This window comes from Maylandia zebra, linkage group LG8 (genome assembly GCF_041146795.1).
Source record: "Maylandia zebra isolate NMK-2024a linkage group LG8, Mzebra_GT3a, whole genome shotgun sequence".
Lineage (NCBI taxonomy): Eukaryota > Metazoa > Chordata > Actinopteri > Cichliformes > Cichlidae > Maylandia > Maylandia zebra.
The window spans coordinates 17,175,695-17,200,855 of record NC_135174.1 but is presented as its reverse complement, the minus strand read 5'-3'; the positions used below and the strand labels follow the sequence as shown (position 1 = coordinate 17,200,855).

The following is a 25,161-nucleotide window of genomic DNA, read 5'->3' as shown; positions in this document are numbered from 1 at the left end:
TGCAGCAATCGGTCTTTGGAGTTTGACAGTGTTTTCTATTTGCAGCCATCGTCACGGGCGTTTTTCAAGTAACCACAGGTGTAATAAAGAGGCTAACAAGATCCAGGTCTTATAAACTGTGTTGTTTACTTGCACACATTTATGATCTCGACACATTTAGGAAGCGTTTAGCCTCTATTATGCTGTGAGATATTGTGTAAACAATTGTATGGGCATAAGGGAAAAGAAGAGGTTGATGGCAGATTTTAAGCCGGGGTGGGATGTCATTCAGTCTGCGCGACATTGTGCTGCATAGTTGTGTCTGCCTGCAGGGTGAAATGTGGCCATCTATTCAAGGTTGGTTGGCTAAGGCAGTCAGATTGATCACAACAAGAGCAATCCCTCCCCCCCCCCCAAGACACTTGTTTGCTTTTTTTTAGGGAGCAGTGTAAGCTGTTCCAGTTGTCTCTATCAGAGCAGACTCCTTTAAACCTCTCACACTTGTAGGCAGGTTGCAGAAGTAAACATACCAGAGTAGGCACGGTAGCTGTGTGCAGTCACTTTAAGATGTGCCCTCTTCTCTCTAGCACACCCACACACACACACATACACACTCACATTATTACATTGTGCCTCAGTGAGAGAGTAGTTATAGGGAACTCTAATCCATCTTTTACAGATGATACTGTAGCTGAGCTGGAGGGTTTGACTTCAAGACAGTTCATCTACAGACAAAGCTCTACCTTGACAGTGTTGTACACTTTCAGTGTGCAGCTGAGTATTTGTCACCGCGCGTGTATTTTTATGGCGAGTATGCAGAGGCCCTTTAAAGTCCATTAGCATTTACAATGATTTGAGTTCAATCATGCTGAATGCCACCGACAAGATTAAGGTTGTAGATGTCAACAGCATCCAAAATGCTGGACAGAAAAGGCAGCAGTGTCCGCTTTCCTTTAAGAAACACCTTTTAATAAAGCTCTTGAAAATGCAATATCCATCTTCAGGAGAAGGCTGGCCTGCGCGCGGCGCAGAGGAGGGGGGCTCGGCTGTCTCAGGGAAAAGGTTAACTCGACCTGACCTCTTGATGAGCTTCTGATACGAATGCCGATTAGCATTAGCACCTGGAGCTATGTTGCACTGTGGCTTTTGCACTCTGCTGCGCATGACAGAGCAGAGTGATCCCCCAGATCTAAAACCCAGAGACAAATTTGGGACTGTGTAGGCCAAGAAGGGAGACTAAGCATACATCATTATATTGATGTTTACAGAGAAAACCACAGCATAATCCTGTACAGATGATACTTAAAGCTCTTGAGTGCATTCTAAGTGTCAGTTTTTTTCCACCCATTTCTAATGTAAAAATTAATTAAATGTGGCATATGATGGTGACTGCATTCATACTTACTAATTAGAAGCATGAATGTTAGTGTAAACATAAAGATGGAACAGAAGCGTGTGACAGACTGAAGATAGCCACTAGGCTTACTGTAAGTACTTACTTAAGCACTTTTTTTTGCAAGATTAATGTATTGTAACTACAGTATCCATATATCATATGTTTATTTGGTGTAGTGTGTCATCCAAGAATTTAGTGGCATTGATTAAGAAATTAATATAGCCACTACAGTGACCATCAAAATAATGAAAAAATATTGCCGTAAACAGTTTATTTTGCGACACCACGAAACAAACGCGTAAAATGAAACGATAGACGTTTTTATATCGTCATCCGATATATATCGTTATATCGAACAGCCCTAGCCTAAAGCGTAGTACCAAAACACACACAGGCCAAAAAAGAGAGACGCTGCACTCCCTATATATCTGGAAAGAAGCGTAAAACAGGAAAGCCAGTACTGAATCTCTTATAAAAAGGTAAAATCAAAAATAAGCTGTGATACACAGGGGGTTAATGTTTCGTCTCCTGGAGATGACAGTGTTTAAAGAACTGCTGATACTTTGTGTCAAGTGTTAGTCAAATGTAATGTATAAGCAGATCAGTTTCTCTCCCTATACTCTCTCATCCTATAATCACAGTATAATCACGTTTAAATGGCAATGCCCTCTTCTTCAAGACTAAATTGCTAGTCTACAACAAAACATCCCTCTCGGGCTATGATATCCAAGAGACATCTGCATTTAATGTCGCACTTATTTACAAGCTAAAGCATTTTATCGGATAAAGGTAATTTCTTCTCCGTTATTTGTTTGCGGCAACACCTTATTAAAAGATAATGCAGGGAAATAGAGATTTTTAAAGATTGATGTGGTGGCAAAGATTTTATAACACAATAATGAGCACCATCCTACACAAAATCTTGCAAAGTGTGTTTTTTTTAAATAAATGATTTAAACATAAATAATATTTTTTTAATAAAGCTACTACTTTGTTTGCGTTTAAAACATGTGAAGTAAATGCTTGTAAAATGTACACAAGTTCCAACATTTTTAAGCGCATTAAGATTTAAATCCGCCCATCATGTTTTCTCTCAATCCTAAAAGTATCACCAACTTTTTGACAAAGCTCTCCCACTTCATGTGATCTGTCTAGACAAGACTATGATGCTACATAAATCTTTGACTATTACAGAGAGGAGGTGAATTATTTAGGTCACTCTCACTCCTGCTGTGATGATGCTACAATTCTTGGCACCTTTTAGCCAGACACAAAAAATCATTCACAAGCAATGTATGGTCTCAAGAATGGCTTTTCTCCAGTTGCTGGGTTAAAGCAACACAGTTGAACTTAATCGCTTTTTTTCCACTGGCGCCGTTCCTAAAGGGCCATGTAAATAATATCAAAGAGAATACGCTTTTACGCACCTCGTTTACGGTGCAGGCCCTGAGTGGGTTTTCCCCCCTCTCTAGTCATCTTTCTTTATTATTGTTTAATAATCACATTATGTCCTCTCAAGGTACAGTTCAAACCCCCCTGCTAAATTTGTAATGCCCCTGCATCAGAAGTGGAGACAGCCAAAAGGATGTGTTGTGGCTGTCTGGTGCTGGCAGTCGTTTGCAGGAAAGAGAAGCCTAATGAATAATAAAAGTCACAGACACGTCTCTGGTGGTTCAGGGAGATATTGTTTTGATGGCTCTCAAGCTCTGTGGTATCTTTAAAATAGCAAGGATTATCTCAGTCCAAATATTCACACAGTTATCACTGCTAACGGCTTAGAAGTCCTAATGTGCCATACTGTATAAACAAGCACAGTTGAAGTTGAAATTGTTTGTGCATTTTAGTCACTGTTAAACTCCTCCTTACCTTTTCCTTGTTAGGAAAAATACATGATATTACCCATAGTGTGGAGTACGGTGACTAAGTGGCCTGGATAGCAAAGAGTCGGAGGGGTGGGAGGGGTTAAGTAGCAAGAACAAAAATAAGTAATGTGGATGTATCCCGGTGGCGATTCCCTGGTGATGGTTGGTGTGCAAATTCATTATGAATTGTTTTGATGCCTGGCTCCATTATGAAATCACTCAATGGAGAAATTTGTTACACTTATTTCTAAATGCCCCAATTATTGAGCCTGTAAAATGCAAAACCTGACCCCTGAGAGCCAAATGACAAAGCCCTTTCTTGGTTTTCTCTCTAAACCTTGCTCAAAAATTGATCCGTTCACAAAAGAAAGCATAAGAAAATGCATTCAGAGATGGCTGTTACTCGATATTCAAGATAGTTGAAACAATGGACTTGGTTGTGTTTATTTTCCTTTAGTTCAGAAGGGAAATACATAGCTTTAATTCTAGTAAATGTCTATTTTTTTAATCACTAGAAGTGCAAAAACCTTAAGACCTAAGGGTTAATAATACTAGGACTAGAAGTGCAAATCTTATGAATATTTAATCCATATGGACGACTGGTAAATCCATCCCTATGCTTGAGGAGTATAGCTTTAAATATTCATCTTTTCAAAACAGAATTAGAATTTCCCAGTTTGTTTCTGCTTGGGTTTTTTGTTTTTTTTGTTTTTTCCAAATTGCATGCCCATGCACAAACATACTCCCGTTCGCAAATAAAAGCAAAAAGACATCTCTGAAGATGAAGAGGAGTACATCTCCTTTAGCAGCATCCCTTCTCTCTCACTGTGTCCGTCTCCCCTCGCCCTTTTTCTTCCTCTCTGTTATCTCTAGTGCTTTGAAACAGCACCTGTTACAGCCTTGCATCTTGGGAGCTCCGTTATGATGTAGTGCACACTCCTGCGTGATACAGTGCCAGCTCCCAGTTTCAAGTTCAGCCCTGCTTATGTGAGAGGCAAACAAGCTGGGATGTCTTCATCCTCCAAGAGCTTAATGACTTCTTGGAGCATTTGGATAGGGCACGCCAGACCAGAGCGTCATGTGCTGGTTTTCTTTTTATGCCCCCGCGCTTACTGCAATGTTTTGCTTTGCTTGTTAGTTCACATTTGATGGGTAGATTTCTTTTTTTTTACTTGATGGATGAGATGGTCGCGGCACCCTTGTTTACTGTCTTAGCTGATAAAAATGTAATGGTGCCTACACCAAAATGGGGACATCGCAGCAGCAATTACACCAGGGTACAGCTCAAGGAAATGTAGTGTACTGTAAACACTATTTAGCAGGGATGGAAAATGTATTCAGGATACCATCCAAAAAGGGGGGGAAGAGAAATGAGGACACTATAACCTCACTTAACTATATTCACCATGTATTTACTTCAGCAGTAAAGTGGCTCATTAGTGAGAACCTTAATGAAGCCATAATTACTGTGGCTGTGTTTTCATGTGCAATTTCTGACCCTGTAATTCTTTGGCTTGACAATGTATATCCTAATCACACCATTATATTATGGATCTAATCGTACATCATACAGACTTTACACGTCCACAGACAGTGAAACAGCTTATTAACAGATTGTTATGTCATCACCTTAATTAAGTTGTTTACATTCATTACGCCAAATAGTCTACTACTACTACTACTATTACTACTACAGTAGCATTATATACATTTAACTCAAACAAAAGTTCCTGTACTTTTCTTTTTGTCATATGCGTTTCGAGGATAGGCACATCCCAGCAGCTGCATATTACTTATGTATGTAAACAGCTCACATGTAACAGTAGACATCTATAAAACCTCTCTCAAGGTATAAATGATGTCTCTACCTGCTCTGCTCCACCGCTGCAAAAGACAGATCGCACAATGTGCCGCTGCGCGCCGAGATACAGGTAAAAGACTGTCTTCATTGGAGACGTTTTGGCATTATTGTTATTTATTTTTCAGCTTAGAACAATCGGGGCACACTGCAGCCAGCTCATACCTATTCTTCCCCCATAGCTCATCAATAACAATGAGAGAAGTGTCAGCCACTGATTATGCTTTGATATTGAGAGTGAAGCAATGATGGTTGCGTGTGTACATGTTTGTTTGTTTGTGTGTATGAGAGTGTGCGTCTGTGTGTGTGTGTTTCTTATTATTATTATTTCTTATAAGAAATTACTGAGGTCTGCTTTTTTCCACTTATAAGAATGGATAATAAAATGGATTTCTGTCAGTCATCCTGACCTTCCCAGTGGTAAAAATTAGACTGTGGTGGAAAGCAAATGTGGCTTAAATCAGCCGCATGCCCTCAGCCTAACTTCTGTAATGCATTCATACACTCAACAGGACTATATCATGGACTGCAGCAGGTGCTGTATCTCAAAACTGAGCAAATTAAAATACCACAGCATTCACCAGCCCCACACAGTGAATAGATTTTAAATAATTTATTTCAATATTTAGCAATTAACATAATGCCATATTGCATCTGTGCTTCAATGCATATGCAAATCTTGATTTTATTATGCGTGCCTTGTAGGTCAAGTTATGGAAATTAGGGGTAACGCCCAATTCAGTAATACTTGAAAACATCAACCGCACCAGTTGGTGTGCCATATGAAATGTGGCAGCGAGTCAAAAGACTCGGTGCAGTGTGATAAATGTGTCTATTGAGTGTGGCGAGAACCCCTGCTGCCAAATAATGATTGCCTTTGATAGTGAGCCTGAAGAAAATCATTTCCAAGAAGTCAGGTAATTAGGGAAAACCTGGTCCGGTCCAACATTACCTGTGTTACAGATTATATGTAGATACTTTAAGTTTACATGCAATTATTGTGAACAGACGAGATAAAGCGCCAAATTTCGGTAACATGCGGCGTCTCTCCCTCTCATGTTTGCTAATTTTTCTAAGGCATCTGTTCATGCCAGCGTAAAAAGTTGTTAATTTCACTGTGGCAAAATGATCCAACATCTAACAGCTGGAAATTGTAATTTCCTGCAGTTCTGGGTTAGCCAGCTTTAGTCACATGTGGACTAATTGTCTCAGGCACAGATACATTTTATACTGAGCTAGAGACTATAGGTGTGTTCAGCTCCAGATTTCAAGTGAAAGGTGATACAATCATAGTATTGATCCTTACAGGATGTTGTATGCTATCTTATAAAAGAATTTAGTTTAAGGAGGGGGGGGGGTGTCTGTTAATAAGAATACATATCAAAAAAGGTCATGTATATTTGTTAGTCCATTGCTAGAAGCAATGTTTACATTTGTATAGTTTAAGACATCCTCCTTTTTTCTGGATGGAGTTCAACAAAATTCTTAACGTACAGTTGTTACAGTCAAGATTGGAATGAAATCTTCTGAAATTTGTATTTCAGGAGCTCCTTGCTTATTTTTGAGCGTTAGATCGAATCGCCACACTTGAGTTTGTACAGTAAATATCAGATTACAGCAGGTTAGATTAGCTTAGCAGCTTTGCTAATAAAAGCTAGCTGGTTGCATTAGCACTCATAACTGCAGCTTCAAAGGTAATTTCAGCTAAAATGACTTGTAAAACTTTAATGTCAATTAAAGAACTCCATAAACTGCACAACAGAAATTGCCACATCATTACAGCTGCCTGTGAACAGATGTTAGTAAAAAAGCAAGCTATTAATCCCCTGTTAAATTCAGTAATAAACAATTTATCTAGTTAAAACTATTACTGACAGTGTGCTTATGAAAATACATGATGGGTTTAACCACATATAAGTTGAAATCCTCTTTTGGGGGGTTATTTTGCCTTTACTGGGCAGAACATTTAAGAACATTAAGCCAGAGCAAGGGCCAATGACTCACAAGAAACAGTCCGGTGTGAAATCAAACCCAAGCCCCTGCAGCCATTTGGCATGTGGCTCACCTGCTTAGCCAGGCAACCTATAGCGGCAACATAGGTTCAAAGCCTTAATCATTCATCGTGTCAGAAAGTGCTATCCCCTGACAGTAGGCTTTGGCACCTCCTCTGTGCCTCATCAGCAGTAGCATATGGAGTTATTTTATAGAACATGCGGAAGCTAATATGCACTGGTGTCAGAAGGTAAATGAAGTTTGGTTGACATGATCACACTCCCTTCCCTTATCTCCTCCTTGAACCTCCATTCCTTCCCCTTGCACTGAAACTATCCTTCATTTTTCTTCCTGCTAATTAACAGGCAGAATGGTGATTAGTTATGAGGCAGAGCTCCCCACCCTCCTGTCATCCTCCAGACTCAGAGGTGTATTTTTTCTGTGACTGGAACATGTGTTAAAAGCAGCTGGGTAGTCAAAGACAGCTCTGGAGCAGTAGGGGAAAACACGCTCTGAGTCTATAGCTGCTGTTCATATACACAGTGACTACAGGGTATAAGCAAACACACACAGACACACACTTCACTTTGAGATATTCCCACCTTTTGAATCCCAACAATGCACGCAAACATAGATATGAGATTTTTCCTCCCTTTTCCCTCCCTCTTTGGAGATACAAAACCCAGACATATACTCAAAGCATGTCATTATCTCACATTGTTTATCATCCATTCAGGCATTCAACGCCATTTTCCTGCAAACACATTTACAAAGCATTGTTCATATTTCATTGAGGAATTCTGAGCTTATTTCACAGTACTACAAAGATGACAGGAAGAGAGAGAGATGTAGACAAACAGACAGGAAGCCCAGATGTAAACAGATAGCCAGACAGGCATTCAGAATACTAACAAGGCGTCTCAGCTCACACCCAGGGATAGAAGGTGTGATGCAGGGCAGAGCCAAGCGGCTGGAGGGGAGGGAAAGCGTACCCTTGAAATCTTGCTCGCCATCTCAGTTCCCTCTCTGAACATCATTGTTTGACTGAGATTGTCATACTGACAAAAACAAAAGGACAGTGCATATCTCTCACAGCTAAACAAGGAAATCAAGAACGTAGCTATTCTCTAAGTTTCTGTTTGGCTGCTAAAAATGTGCCACAATCTGTCATTTTATCAAAAGGCGTTGGCGTTGGAGAGAGGAAGCGTTTCTCATAGTTCCTTCAATCAGCACTCGCAGCAATATTGGACTAATATTGGAGCTAATGGTCTGTTTGATGAAGCGATAAGGTCCAGAGAAAGGAGTAGAAGGGAATAGCTGTAGTGCGAATGACAGTTCTGTTTAGTTTTGCTTTTATTGGCTGTTTGGTTTATGCAACAAAACAATTTCATTTAAGAAAAGATCATGGATTAGGTTAAAATACATCCATTCACAGCATTAACCCTCGCACACTTAAAGGCACTCTTTGCATTTTTAATGTAATGCTAAAGGACCCTTCACAAATTCCCCTACGCAGCGTTTCAGGAAGATTACTATTAGCTATTGAGTCACAGCACCAGTGTCACTGGATGCATTGTGCATATTTTTTTTACACAAGCGGCTTTGAAAAGTGTCATATTTGGCGCTGTTGGAGTGAGAGTGGGTTCATTTCCTTTGGTATGCGTTTAATAAGTTCTTAACATAAAGGTAATGGAAACGTCACATTAACATTTGATGCAAAATAACATTTCGTGTCCACGCCCTTCTCATTGCAAACCTCACATACCGAGCTGCTTTAATGTGGTAATAAATCTAAGCTGTTTGCATCAGTCATTTGGACTGCTGCTTTACGCATCGCATGGCATGTTCTTTTGCATATTCCATTTTCACTGTAAAATGTTCAATCAGATTTAATAGTCTATCTCTATGGTGATTAATGATAATTTTTAGATGGGTGTTGGATTTAATATGATTTCTCAAAGCTTTCATTTGCGATCACTTAAATTAGGTTGGCTTTTGTCTCTTTTGTCTCCTAAAATGCATAGTGAGTAGATGATGATTGTAAGAATCCACCTGATGCTCTTCACCACAAACATTTTTGCATCTAGTTATCTATCACGGAATAGTTCTTCCCTAAAATGTTCTTGGGAGTTATACAAGCATTTCTGCTGTGGTTTTTGCCTAATATATTCGATGTTTCAGATGTTTAGAGCTAGTGCAGGGTATTGATAGGGCCGTGAGCCACGCTGCGAGAATCTTTGTGTAGTTGTGTATATTTGTATGAAAGAAAGATTTGCAGAGTTTGGAGAATCCTCAGTTTTGAATTAGTCATTTTTCAGGCTGATTAAGAGGCAGGAGTCTGGCTGTAGGAGAGACAATGACAAGAGAGAATAGAGTCCTTCATCCTCCTTTGGTTTCTTGAGCAGAGGACTATAGAGGTTTTGTGTGTTTTGCTTATTACTCTGGAAATGAAATGACACAAAGAGTCAGAGTTTTAAGATTTAGAGGGTTTAATTCAAGGGTATTTTTCACACATCATTTGAACGGTAATGAGTCTCGCTATTTAAAGGTGCAGTTAGAGAGGTTTTTACTGCCACATAACACCAAAATGGCCCTTTCAACGATCTTACCTTGCAGCTTGACAGCGATGTTGTTTGTTATGAAGGCAACACAGATGTCAAAAGCTTTTCAAACTGACTTTTGACAACCCCCGTAATTCAAGATGTTTTTATACATTTCAGTGCAACTTAGCATAATAATAACTTTGATGTGAAAGGGGTGGTTTGTAGTGAAGATCAATTTATCAGGGCATCTGTCAGTGCACACAATATGCAAAAAAGTTGAACAGTTACAGATGTCCGGACTGCAAACGACAGATTAAAACCTTTAGCAATTAGCTCATTCACATAAAGCAACAATTACAGATAAATTTAGTGGACAGCAAACCAAACCCAAAAAGGAGTTCCCAAAAATAGTTGAGATGATGTGCAAAAAAACAATAAAAACAAACTGTGATGAAAATTTAAAATCATTAAAGTCTGAATTGAAAATAAAATGTAATAAAATAAAAGAAAAATAAACAATGTAGAATTTTATGTCGATCCTGGTACGCAGAGGTCAAGACCGAAGACCAGTATTGAATAGCCATCATCTGTATACCTCCAGGCTGCAATGCATTAAAACAAAACACAATTCTGTGGTAGAAATCAATGCATGGGCTCTAGAACCACTTCTGAAATCCAATGCCACCTTCTGTCTTCACATGCAAGTGGATACTTGTCTCTACCGTGCACAGAAACAAGCATATGTTAAGACAAAACTGGGCCAGAGGTTGGTAAAGATGAACTGAGGTGAAGCAGAAAACTGCCCCATGATCTCATGAATAAAAATATAAAAACAATTTTTGGAAATCATGAATGATGCACCCCTAAAAGAAAATTAAACTAGGCTCTCATATACATGTTTGCTTGTTAACAGTAAACAGCTCGATAGCTAGATCAGATTAGTGCACACAGCAAGGCCCCAATAATGCTGAGTGGTACACATTTGCAACAGCATAGTGTCATGCGGTGCAGAAAAGGACCCAAATGCAGGCTGCTGATCTAGAACATGATAAACAGAAAATCAGCCTTTATTCAGGTTGAGTAGTAAGACTGTGGAGGTCCAAAACAGAAAATCAACTGAAGGGTTCAAAAGGCTTAAGCAAAAGCACATAAGGCTTAGCAAACAGAGAGAACAAAACAAGTTTGGAACACAGGCAATCTGACAAAGGGAGACAGCAACGATTTATAAACATAAGGGTGACTGGGGCAGAATGGAGACGCCTGGGAAACTAGACACAGCTGGACTTAATCAGATAATGAAACATTGGTAGGAGAACGTAAAACATGGCCCAAGAGACATATGGCTATCAGCATAAAACAGGAAGTAATATGACACCAAGACAAAGACTTGACAACAAGATACAAGGAGACATCAAAGCGATGAAGCTAGCATGAATAACAAAAAATACAAAGCAACAACAACTAAGGACTAAACATTATGACCATGAACCTAATGCAAAATGAAGATACAGAATAAAAATACAAACTAGAATATAAAGAACAGGAAGTGACTAGAAATGATAAACCATATTAGACTGACAGAAGTGAAAAGAAAAAAAAACAGCTATAAGAACAGCAAAATTAGACAACTATAATCAACGAGAGAATTTAACAATAACCTAGTCCCAACAAACTAAAGCTTAGATTTCAAAATCCCAGAACCATGACAAATGGCTCTGTACTTTAGTAGAATCCAGGTGCAGACCTGCCACCTGTTGAAAACACCGCTTTCACTGAAATAAGAAATATGACAAAGAAAGCCCTGAAGTATTGAAAAGCTGAAATTTTACATCAAGCAAGAATAGGGAAATATTTTGCATTAGAAAGACGCATAAATATGCCTCAGACACAGCTTTTAGAAATTCGAATGAATGTTTTCAGCATTTGATATACTGTTTTTGTGCTATTTTCAAAATACATATAAAATTTTAACGTTTTGCAAAACACTGCTTCTTATTTTCTGTGTCCTAAACTTATGCAGAAATTTCACTGGCCTTTTTGCAGACTCACCAAATCGGTGCAGATTCAATAATTTGGCTACAAAATAAACATTACCATGTAGAAGCATTTACATAAAGATGGAAAACTGCACCTATTGAGCTGAGTTATGGAGTATAAACGTCCACCAAAGACCTAAAAACAGAGGAATTTTTTACAACCTTATAACAATTTTTCTGACTTTCCCATTTCCATTGCTGCTTACTCTTTTTTTTTTTCTTCAAAAATATGGTTCACTTTTTCTTTTTATTTATTTATTAATTTATTTCAAGCCAAGCTAAGAGAGACTGAATGGTCCACTTCTGCGTGTCACTCATCCAATGCATTAAACTGCATTGGGGTGGTGGGTGGTGGACAGTGCTGCTGGGTGGGGTTGTTTGGCACTGCTGGAAACATGGTGGACAGATATTGATGGATATTGTGGCGGTGTTAATCCCCCATCGTCTACCAACAATAAAGCACCGAATGATGGAATGGCGAAAGTATAGACAACTCTGACATGTCCCTCGCTCATGTACAAGTTTATGTCGAAACGGCACATCAAAGCAAATCCTCCAATTGTCTCACCTAATCTTTGAAAGAGCAGAGGGATGGATCAGCCTACTGAATGTCCCCGCACTGTGCCCACTATTGAAGACAGAAATAAAAGTATTTAAGTCTCTTGGAGACAAAAGCTATTGAGGATTGTGCCAAACTTGGTTCCTCATAACTATGAGTTGTTTTGAAAAACTTGATGAATATAGTTTGTCACGCTTTTTTTTAAATTATGAAACTATATGTATGTTTTCATTCATTCATTTGTGCATTCTACAGGTCCGATTTGGCCAATAAAGTAAAATTGATATTTGTATTGCTAAATATCCCCAATCAGTCATCAACTGTCATAATTTTAGTAGGTATATAACAGTTGCTCAAGGATCTGCAGGAATCAGCAGTAGAGGCATATTTATTTGATGATGAAGGTAAATATTTGGACCATGCCAGGACTTTGTTTATATGATTGTTCAAACTATGGCAGCTTCCCTTCCCTTGAAAATCTTGCATTGCTGCATCCATGCCAAGTACTATCCACTCCCAGTATCCCATTTTCTTCCTCTGGGACGTGGCATTCCTGCCAGTCATGTGCTATCAGTGAGACTGCAGGCACTTCTTGGGCCTGCCCAACTATCTTCCCCTCTCTGTCTCTGTCCTCACTCCACCCCTCTCCACAGTTGCTGTGTATCTCCCTTGACCACCTCGGTCCTTAGCGAGCACTCCACTCCACTTTTTTTTTTTAGCAATCCATTCATTCATCTGTCTAGGCTCTTCCTGTTTTCAACTTTCTTTATCTAAAAGTCCCTTCAGCTGATAGTTCATACTGGTACTTTTTGCTCTGTTTGTCTTGCCTCTAATCTCAAACCTCGCTCTGTGTCTCTTTTTTTCCCTCTCTCTCTGACAGGTGTAAAGAGGGCTACCATGGACTACGCTGTGACCAGTTTGTTCCCAAGACAGATGCTATCTTGTCAGATCCAAGTACGCTCCCTATTCTACCCTTTATTTTTCAGTCTTGGTGTATTGATCTGAAACATAAAAACAAATTCATAACAAGTGCACGCTACATGCCCTTGTGCAAATCTCTTACTGTACTATATTTATCAGTAAGACAAATTAGCCTTAGATTAACTGTTATCTGTTTAAGTCTGTTGGTCTTGTACAGTAATACTATGTGATTAAAGTATTGTGTGGGACTTTATATTGAAAAAACTAACATTTCCAATATGGTTCAGTCATTTTGAAGTATACAAATGCAGAGAACCTCCAGGCGCTCCTTAAGTTGACAAAGGTGGTCAAAGAAAAATGTTCAGCTTAGCGGGGTAAAAGGTTAAGATTCATGCTAAAGTTTTTCTGCTACGTGTGCATTGAAAATAAAAAAGCAAGGGTATTACGGCACTGAATTCATTCAATAAAGAAAAGATATTTTTTTCATTTACTTTAATATCTCCTACTATATCTACAGAGGTGATCACACATTGGATATTGTGTCAAACGTGGGGGTTTTCATTTAAATATTAATACAAGCAGTTATTACTGCAGTCAAAGATATTATTTAGTTACCGGGTAAAATGTGTATCCCGATAGATTTATTTTCATTGGCCTACATGAATGTCCCTCATATAGATGCATGAAAAATCCCTTGCATGTTTTATAATCATGCTTTTATTTAGCCTAAAGGAAGGAAAGTATTCACTTTCCTGGTGTTCGTGAAAAACTGTTCCCCTAAAGTGATGACAGCTGTGTGGTGTACTTAAAAAAAATAAATAAAGCAAAAGTCACAGGTACAAAGAAGAAAAACTGGAGGCCCAGAGCCGTTCCCGTGAGAGTGCAGTTTTACAAATTCACACTGTTTTATGGAGTGACTCGTCTCCTCCGCACCAAGAGTCAAAGAGAAAACTTAACTCCTATTGCCGTCTGTTTGATTCCATCAGGCCCGCTGAGAGTCCATTAATGGAGTCACAAGCCAGTGTCACAAAGCTTGTTTTATGCTCTCGCATGGCACACAGTTTTCACACTGGGATTTGTTTTATGTTCTATAGGCAGACATTAATTTTCCAGCGTGTCCAGCTCAAGAGATTTTTATGATGCTATTTAAAATAAGCCGAATTCTACTGTGCTTTGGATAAAAACGGACTCTCAAACAAACCAGTGAATTACAACACAGCCGTGGTACTTGTAGATTTATTGAAATATATAAGACAATATGCCTCAGAAGGCAAAATATGAAACAAAAAGGTGAAGTTTTTACACCGTATCGTTCAGAAGACAAAAACTTACATTTCAGGGGCGAGCATCTTTTACAGTGGCTATAGGTAGACCTATAAATCAGTTTAATTAGCATGAGGGAAGCACAACACTTCAGAGCAAGGATCTCCCAGGCTGTGGAAGCAATCCCTGAGCTGTTAAGCTGTTAAGGAGTTGCTGCTCTTACTGTAACAGTTTCACTGTGTCATTCAGTCAGGAGTCAACCAGCAACAATAAGCAACCTAGAGAACTGCCCCCATCTGATAACACAAAATTAAGCTCACACAAATGACCACATTTGGATTTTTATGAAATCAGCAAAATATTTATCAACAATTCTGTCAAAAATACAGTTTAGAAATATTTATCGCTTAAAGGTGGTAAATTAATTCATATCTAATTTGACTTACCTCTAATACGTGCATTCATTACATTTGTGATAAAGTGCCTTGCATTGATAGAAATGTTTGATTTCTTGCAATGCGAACGGTACTTTTGTCCAACCTGATCATATAAATGATGTTGTTACTTCATAAACAGACGACAGACATGAACAGGGCCCCGCCGATGGATCTGATTGATCACCATTCTTGTTCAGAGCCACGTTCACCTGTTTGTTTACATCGTCAGCTAGGTATCCTAGCATTACATGCTAGGCTGTAATGCGGAAAAGACTGATGAGCAGTTTAAGAGAAAATTGCCTCTTGCAACTGTCATCACTTGCACCCCATCACTTAAATAAATCCATTACCTCGTGTTGCAGGGTTTGGCACAATTTTGTTTCTCCTATATCTGAACCACGAGCCACATGCTCCTCCATGTTTGGCTGTACGACTGCTTTCATAATAACTACTAACATTTTTAGTAGTTTTTTTTTCAGGTCTGTGCTGTGCTTGATTGCACCAGCTGTTGACCTATTGAAGATTTGTAAGCTACACTCACTGGCCACTTTATTAGGTATAGCATGCTAATGTGGTGGCATTGACTCGACAAGGTGTGCGAAACATTCCTCTGAGATTTTGCTCCATATTGACATGACAGTGTCACGGAGTTGCTGCAGATTTGTAGGCTGTTCAGTCATGATGTGAATCTCCTGTTCTATCACATCCCAAAGTTAGACTGAGCTCTGGTAACTGTGTGAGTACACTGAACTCATGTCATGTCTCTTTTAATGTTCAAGAGACCAGTTTGAGATGATTTGAGGTTTGTGACATTCTGCTGCAAAGAGCCATCAGAAGACTGTGGTCACAAAGAGATAAACATTGTCAGCAGCATTTAAAAGAGGCTCATATCATACTGAGGGGCCCAAAGTGTGTCAAGAAAATATTCCCCCTTACACCAACAGCAGCCAGAGCTGTTGATACAAGGCAGGATTAATCCAAGCGTGAAGCTTTTATGTTGTTTATGCCAAATTCCGACTTTCTCATCCAAATGTTGCAGCCAACTTCAAGACTCATCAGACCAGACAAGGTTTTTCCAGTCCTGTATCATCTAATTTTAGTGAGCCTTCACAAATTATAACCTCTGTTTCCTGTTTTTACATGACAAGAGGAGTAGGAGCGCTACGGTGCGGTCTTCTGCTGTTTTAGCCCATTTGTTTCAAGGGTCAATATGTTTTGTGTTCAGAGATCTACTTCAGCATACTCTAGTCACAATGAGTGGTTATTTGACTTAATGTTGTCTGAGTTTGAAGAAGTCCAGCCATTCTCCTCTGACCTCTGGCATCAATGAGACATTTTTACCCAGAAAAGTTGCCGCTCAGTGGGAAGTTTTTCTTTATCAGACCATTCTCTGTAAACTCTAAAGATGGTTGTGTGGTAATATCCCAATAGATCAGCAGTTTCTGAAATACTCAAACAGGTTTGGCACAACAACCATGCTGTCACTTAACTCACCTTCCCCATTCTGATGTTCTGATTGAACTTCAGCAGGTCATCTTGACCATGTCTACATGCCTATATGAGTTGCTGCCACCTGATTGGCTGATTAGATATTTGTGTTGACAAGCAGTTGAACAGATATACCTAAAAAAAGTGGCCAGTGAGTGTAAATAGGCTAATGGCAGGTTCAAGATAAAGGGCTAATCAGCTAAAGACTAACCTACCAGGAAAATTACTGATCTTTCTGGTGGTCAGTCCACCCCCATTCATCTTGTGAACCCTTTAGACAAATGTATTAGCCATTAGCAAGCTGGCGTCAATGTTTATTAGATGTGGACAATGGGCCAAAAGCCTTTTTATTTTTTTCCTTCTCACACTGAATGCACTGTTCAGAGGCTTCCAATCTACAAATAGAAATGATCAGAGGAGTGCTGGAAGAGCTTTATATATCAGGGAGTATGGAAAATCAAAAAATTGCTTAGCGTTTTTAATCAGAATGCTTCTCTTGTGCTGGAAAATAGAATCAATAAAATGCTCTGTACAAACAAGCTACTGAAGAAATCTTCAGTAGTAGGTTAAGACGGTGCACCGAGTACACCCCTGACCTTCACAAGAAAAAGAAAAAAAAAAAGAAACTGACAGCTTTATTGTGAATTTGTCTTGCATAACCTCTCAATGGCCACAACAGTTAACCACAGAAAACAGCTTCCAGTGACCGTGACCAATAACACAGGAAGATTTGAGAGTCGGAGGGGAATGGAGCCTAGTTTTGATCTATGTTGATACACACTCATCTAAAATTTACCCAGATTACCAAGGGTTTGGAGGATTATCCTGCCTCCAAAATCCAAATCACGTAATAACATACAGCACAAACATACATGCATATACCAACAACAGCTAAATCTTAAGCGCTGATGAAATTCAGCGTGTGTACAAATAAGCAACTGTAGTTTTTTTGCCGGGCCATGCCACGCTTTTCTGCTTTGAGCTTTCATTTTGGATCAATATCTGAGCACCTTACAGTCACAAATCATTTCTTGCCCCTTATCCTTTTTCTTCGTATCGACTGGTAAAATACTCAAAAGAGCAGTTTGGACCACAGTGCCGCTCAGTCACTCACTCATTCACACGTCCTCACAGAAGTAGATAGAGAATCACAGGCGAAGGCGTGTTAGAGTTTAATCAAATTTTAATTTCAATTATGATTTTTGGCTCCACTGATTATGAAAACAAGGTAATTGAGATAAAGCGATTATCATGCGTCAGTCGTTATCACAATAGTGCTGTGGCCCCTCCCTGAAAGCCCAGACCTGCTCCTTGTTTAATTCAGTTCCAGGCAACATGGCAAAAAAAGGAGTCTTGGGTCAACAAGATCTATTGAGACGAAGTAATAGTCAGAATACACTTGTGTCACTCAGCCCTCACTCGATCTCTGCTTGTGACTTTTGTGCAGGTCTGTCAGGTCACATAACAAAATTGCCTCGTGGACATGTTGTTGCCACTGTCTGCACCCACAAAACTCCCATGATGGAGACTACAGTTAACAGGGACTTTTTAAAAATTATTTTTATTACTTAAATTATATACATTGATAAAGGAAAAATAATCCAGTGTAAAAAAAAGAAAAAGTAAATGTAGTAGTAAGTAATCTCGCTATTAATCAAAATAATCACAATATTGATTTTTTTTTTTTCTACAACCGAGTCCATCCTGCACATGACAGAACCACATGGACTAAAAGAATTAAGTCCTCTCTGTAACACTCGAGCTGTACTGCAGTGAACTCAGCTTTGGAAATAATGCTGGAGTTTAACATATTGGTGCACAGGGGAAGTGGTGGAGTCTTTAAGTGGAGCGATGGCAGAGTAGGAAGGTAGCAATTTAGTTTATAACTGCTTGAGGATGTGGATTGAGTTTCTTTTTTAACCATGAAAAAGTTTAGAGCATCCCACTAATAGTGTTCAGTTGGGCAAGTCGCACTTCTGAGACTACAGAGGGGATATTTCGGTAGAAGACTGAAGAGGAGGCGGAGGAAAGATGGGCCTTTTTGGTTTTTACCCGGTTTACTCACAAAGAGGAAGGAGGCAATCCTCTAATTTGAACTATTGATCTTCTGTAGATATTATGCCTGGAGTAAGTAGCTACACAGGATATCGAATTCAATAACAGACACAGACACACATTGACTCTGCAGTTCCCTTCTCACCCAAGTGAGGGAGGGGATTAAGGATTTGATTCACTCCTGCCATTGTCTCTCCCACCAGCCAGATTCCTGCCTCTTAATCGGGCCAAAAGCATCTGACATGATGCACAGGTATTCTCCAAGCTTGCTCAAGGCTCCCATAAGATGCCGTGAATGATTCCCCCGGGTGCTTCGAGTTGCCAGTGCGAAGGATTGGGAGCCTGCACATATTATGATTGGTGAATGTCTCCAGACAAGGCAATGCCAGAGGAAGGGATGTGTATCAGAGTTGTAATGACATCATCTGCACAGGCTATGACAGTCAGGGCGATTTAGAGTGGAGAAGGGTTGGCTGTTGCCATGGGCAATCACAGGAAAAGGCTTGAATGTATAATACAGATCAAGTAACGTCAGAAAGATGCTGCATTCATTTTTTTTTTTTTTTTAAGGAGGGCGAGTCAGAAAAGTGTAAAAAAAAAAAAGTAAGAAAAGTGGTAGCCATATCTTGATTTCACAGTTATATCTCCGAACTCTTTGTGGCAACAAGCATAAAGTCCCCCAGTCAGAAGTGATTGGCTCTTAACTGTTTAATCATTGGTTTGCAAGGTTGCTATGAGACTGACTATGATTCAGAAGGAGCGTATAATAAATGTTGGCATGTAAAATAATCCTCGAGGCTGCAAGAGGAAAATGCAGACCCTGCATTCTGCTCAACAACAACACAATGACACCTGCAGCCTGTCTAAATACAAACATAAACTCATTTGTTCATTGATTAATTTGGGAATCTCAGACCTGCTTTTCCAGGCTGTTTTTTCTTGTTATCTCTGTGATCATGAAAATCCCTTAGGCTCATTAAGAACCTGTCAAGCAATCTTAGAGCAAATAGCATAATTTGACTTAAGCACTTATCATACCATTTTCAAGTCCAAATGCCCTCCGAAGCATTCCCTTTATGCAATGTAGGGAGGGTCCTGTTTTTTAATCGTTTACATTCCACCTCTTAATAAGGCAGCACAGTTTATTTTAATCCATTCACCTAAATGCTTGGATCTCACTCCTGTCACGCTGTGTTTTTATTTTTCCGTAAATAAAAGCCATGGCAATGACAGAATTTTTCCCGTGGCACAATCAAAATGCTTTTTTCCCCCTATTTTATAGACATTTTTTTAGAGGTTCCAACACATAATCTGTCAGGGCTTGGCAAGCCATCTTCTATTTAAAACTAAGACCACCTCTGTCAGAAAAGCAATTACTAGTGAGGGTTTCATTTTAATTTAAATAAGATTACATTACAGTGACATGAAAAGGGGGCACTGCCAGGATGGAAAGAACACGAGTGCTCCTTTTTATCTGTTTTCCCCAGCGCTGGGATTGTGGGAAAAGACATAGCTGAATGAAGAAAGACTGTGTGTCTTTGGAGGAGAGTGAAAGAGAGGGTGAATGTCAAAGTGTGTGCCTGTGCAGAAAAGACCAAAAACACGTGCAAGCTTATACCATATTGTGTGGGTACACATGCATTTGAGCGTGTGTGTGTGTTAGAGTGACGCATCCTAAAGCAACCAGATTGTGAATAGTGAAAAGCTATGCTTGCAGACAGAAGAGGACAATTACTGCAATGCCTCAGGCTCAAATCAATATAAAAGGCCTGTGCAAAGCAACATCAATGACATAAAGCCACATGATATGTCATTTCCAACTTTATTTTCATGATCCTTCCTCTAATCCTCTCAGCCCCCACATCTGCGTTGTTTTCTTGCTTCAATCAAAGCCACTGCAAGCTGTGTGAGTATCACGGAAAAGCATTCCAAGCATCCGAGGCTGGCTGGCTCATTACCTGGTACAAAAGAGGAAGCCGTGTTAGAAAAAGCCAGCAAAGCCAACTGTACCGTGTAGTTGCACCAAGTGTCTCACCCCTAAGGTGAATTCTGAGAAAAAAAAAACTGAAGCGCATCATGTTGTAATTATTTTATGCTCTGTCTCTCTCTCTTTTCCCCACCCTCATTTCTCATGCTATCCCGCCTTGAATGGAACAGCGGATGAACTTGGGATCGAGTTCATGGGTAAGACAACTTTTCATTGACTGTGCCGAGTGCTCAATCTTTCCGTGTGCCTCACGTCTGTGAAATACTGCATACAAAACACACACAACCAGCACAACAAGGCCGCTCACCTTGGAAAATTAATGTGGGCTAGTCGCCATGGAAACACCGTGGTGGTGAATTAGGTGTATTCTGTCTGCATGAAGAACAGTACCGTTAGAGAGGAGTGATGTAATGAGTATGGAGCAAAGAAAGCGATTCATGTACTGTATAAATCCGTGTCTACTTGCCTACTGTGTACTATGTGAAAATTTCATATCTCGGTAGCGATGTCCAAAATGATCGCGGTTTCCATGAAGTTAGTCGAAATGTTCAAGAAGCAAATAATATCACCAAGTTCTATTTTGACAAAAATATTCCAAGTTGAATCTGCAGTTTTGATTTGCAGATTTACATAATACATTTGGTTTTCTGTACTTGTTGTGTTTGAATATAAGACACAGCTCTATGTATAATTCACTAAGTCTTAAGCAGATAGTAAAACAAGAAGCCCAACAACAGAAAAGTCTTGTATAGAAGCTTACAGCGTTCTGAATTGTGCGATGCTTATAATGAACAAAATATTTTGTTTGCATGACTGAACTGACACATATGCAGTGGACGGATAGTTTTCAGACACACAGCAGCATCTACAACAACAGCAACAACAGTGTGTTACTGACAAGCTGTTAAGTAGCTACAAAGACAAAAGGCCCTTACATTATGAAGTTAATGATTACTAAAATTTAGTAGTCGTTCTGTAGAAAGTTAAAATTGAACTTACCCTCATTTTAAAAGTAGAAGCAATTTAGTTTCTATTCTTCAGATAGTGTTGACCATGTTCAAGCAAGTCTCCGTCAGTACTCTTAAAGGTACAATGTGTAAAATCTCACAACTGGATGTCAGTAGATCACAGATTGCAGTCATTTGAATTCAGTTTTTTTTTACCTCTTCCAATTCAAGCACCTAGCCATAACCCTAACTACGGTGGCCCCTTTAGGCCAAACACATTTTAGTTAGCTAAGAGAGATTAGAAATGTCAAATTTAGACTGCACTCGATAACTGCTTTGGCCAGCATGTTTTAACATATTTGAATATTAACACTTGAATAAACCACAAATAAAATATTTTGTTGTATTTTACATTTTTACTGCTGAGTCACTTCCAAACCTCTGGCTGCCGTTCATCTGCAGTGAGTGTAGGTTGTCAGTATGCTGTTAACCTCAGCTATCAATAGCCCGAGCATTCACATCTACTCACTGATATGGTTCGATGAGTCGGTGTAGGTCACTTCTGTCCAGTGACAGTAATAGTGAGGTGAGTTGTTAAAGATATCCTGAAGTTTTCTTTCAGTAGGCACTGCTGTTTTTCCTGGCCATCTCAACCCAGTGTATATGTAATGGGTTAATCCAAACTTTATGTGAATGTATCATTTTGTTAGAGAACATAATTACAGACTAATCAATGTGTATTCATGAGTACATTATTCTTTTTTTAGATTAAATAACCTAAAACCAAACCAAGTTCAATTAGGAGGCTGAGCCTTTTTCTGGTGTAGATGTTTAGTCAAGTTTAACAATAGGATCTAAAGTATAATATAAAATATAAAAATCCACAGAAGGTCAAATACTGAAATGAGAAGCAGTGCATATAGATTTTTTTTTAATTCTCTGGATTTTCATTGGAGTTACTTTAGGTACTTCTCTACTTTCCTACAGACTGTCAACAAACTAAGAGAAAAAAAACAAGGGAGGCGAGAGACAGTCTCATCACCCCAGACTACACACACATACACTGCAACACCGTTTTTCATTTTCTCTTTTCCCATCTTTTTTTCCACTTTCTGCCTTGCTTTTGTGCATACATAAAAACTAACACTGCATGCTATGAAGTTTTCCATTAACATGGCTTCATACACTGCTGTCACATCACACATTAGCTCCGGGAAATAGAGGGAGGGAGAGGATGTATGCCCTGCAAACAGCATTCCTCACTTCAGTAACTTTAATCTGGGGGACTAAATTAGTTCAGAATGCTACTGGAGGTGGGCGGATGCATTAGAGAAAATGAGAGCAGGACTGATCAATTGATAGCCGGACAGGTGACAGACAGAGGTACAGATAGGATTATTATTATTTTTTTTGGTTGGGTTTCTTATTCATTGTGTTCCATCATGAGTTCGTCTTTTCTTTATCAATGAATTGTTTGATAGCTTGTTATATAAGTCTGATATGTGACAGTCTGAGACAGCCTGTCAGACTACAGCAAAGCTCCGTTTGAAGTAGAATTGAGCACTCTAAAAGTAATCTTGTCTTTTGATTTTCTTGCTTTTTTTTTTTTTAGCCCAGCAACTGAAGCTCTTTGTGACTCAGAATAGTTGACTCTGATGTTTTGCAGGCTGAATACCCCATTTTCTCATGGATTCTTTAGCATGAACTTCATTATAGCACGTTATTCTTGTCAAGTGTAGAGTGCATCGCTGGCATAGCGGCCATATGGGATTGTCTTGTCTTTGAGTCAAAATTACACGGCTTAGCCAATATAGCTAAGACTCTTCACTTTGGTGGGGTTCTTTTATAACGTGCTGTTGCATCTAATTTCAAGAATGCCTTGTAGGCATCTGGCATGAAAGGCCTGTAATGGTTTTATATACAGACTGCATGTCGGTTTTCCTTGCAGCCATTCAGCAGAGCTTTGTAGACAGCTGTTTTTATGTTCACATTATGGAAAAGCCTTTTTCATCCCTCAAAAAAAAAAGGGGGGGGGGGGGGGGGAAGGCAAAGGCCTGTCTCAGGTGGTGCTCCACATGAGCACTGATAATGCAGGAGCAGGAAAAAGTGTTTTCAATATCTTTCAGATATGCAACCATGCAGAGGTCATTTCACTGATGGTAAAGGCTGGAGGCTTTACAGGGACATGGATTTCCAAGTGGCACATTACTTATAAACAAAGAAAAAAGCCAACTTTTACTGAGCAGCTGCAGGACATTTCTCCTCTTCTACCTGCACAGCAATAAACAAACACATTTTTTTTTAAATCCCTTTAAAATTATAGGATAGAAGCAGACTATACAATTCAGTAATTCAGGAGCTTATATTGGGTTTTTTCATATATATACATAGTTATATTTGCGTCATTACACAGTATATTGTCGATTGACTATTTTTTCCAACTCAATAATTTCTCACTTCAGAACATTTATTGTTTTAACAGTAAAAAATGTGATCCAGCCTAACCAAGCTAACCCCCACTATTTATTGGTTGACCGTATTAAATAAGCAATCATGTGCCACAGCAGGCCACTCCTGCAGCATTTCTATGGATCACTTCTATATTTAATTCATCCTGCTTCCCTTCTATGGGAGCTGAGTGGGTAGTTTGGACCTCCAATGTTTATATATATATTCACATACTGTCACTCCAGGATATGTTCAGATTTTATCTTTATCTGTTGCCAGAAGCACTCTAATTTTAAAAAGGTTTCTCTCCTGTTTGAACTCAGTTACATCATACTATCAAAAATTGTGTTGATGCAGCACTGATGTAATGCAGAGGAAGAAAGCGGTGGGGCGAGGGAAAAAAAACGGTGCAAAACAGAACGCATAGTTGCACTCAAACGTTAGCTTTGAACAAAAACGCTCTCCAGCAGTATCTGCCCTCAAAAACAAGAGTTGAGGGAAGTTGATAAACCTGGACCGACAAGCACGGCTCAAGAAGACCTCCCAGGACAGTTCTCTGTTGACAACATCAAAAGCCACAGACAAGCCCTTAAAGGTCAGGAGCAGGTTGCGGTGATGTTCTCTGCACTTTCCCCTGCAGTTGTCAAGGTAGTAAAATCAGACACAGGGGGATTTGTTGTTTTTGAGTGATCAAGTAATGCCACAGGACGTTGCCCGTAAGGTCATGGATGCTGGTGGATCAGAGAAGTGTCTCAAACTCTCAGCGACTTTTGTGGATTAGTGATATGAGTTGCTGGTTATGGATTGTGCTCATTTTGATCATGAGATAGTATTGTCATGAGAGTTTCTGCTAAGCCAGTGGGTGCGTGCCCTTGAACTCCACACCGTGCACCGTGCTAAGTATTTCAGCGCCACAATCCAGTTGCTCAGTGAGACAGATATTTGCTGGGATCAACTACAACTTGTCCCAGCTGCTTGTGACCTTAAGCCTCTGCCGCTGACGTGCAGGGGTCTGACAAGAAGCTCCGGGAGCATTCATTTGCTGCTAATTTCCTGTCGCCATCAGTCTCTGAATGCTGACACATATGCAACCCTTGCATGCACGTACACACCAAGTGCTGGTCCTGCTGTGCAGACAGTCCATCGGTCCCTGCTGGGTTTGTCTGAACGAAATGATTATCACACTTCAGTTAGCACGTCACTGAGCCCTGCCTGTGTCTGCCATGTCCCTATCTCTTCCTCAAACAGTGACATTTACTGACAGCAGCATTGGTCGCTTTATGCAAATGCAGATTGTGGGCAGATGTCTGCGCGCGGTTTCGAGTGTATGTCATTCCACCCTTTATGTGTATTTGGTATGTTAATTCATCATGATCCATCTCTTCCTCTC

General features: G+C 39.6%; 1 protein-coding gene across 1 annotated transcript in view; it reads left to right on the top strand.

Annotated features, from left to right (window-relative positions):
• nrg3b (neuregulin 3b) overlaps positions 1-25,161 on the top strand; it is a 205,207-nt gene that overhangs the window by 153,643 nt on the left and 26,403 nt on the right. Inside the window, exons 3-4 of the mRNA XM_076887505.1 lie at positions 13,106-13,179; positions 20,547-20,573. Coding sequence (XP_076743620.1) covers positions 13,106-13,179; positions 20,547-20,573 — 101 coding nt within the window. The remainder of the gene's footprint in view (positions 1-13,105; positions 13,180-20,546; positions 20,574-25,161) is intronic.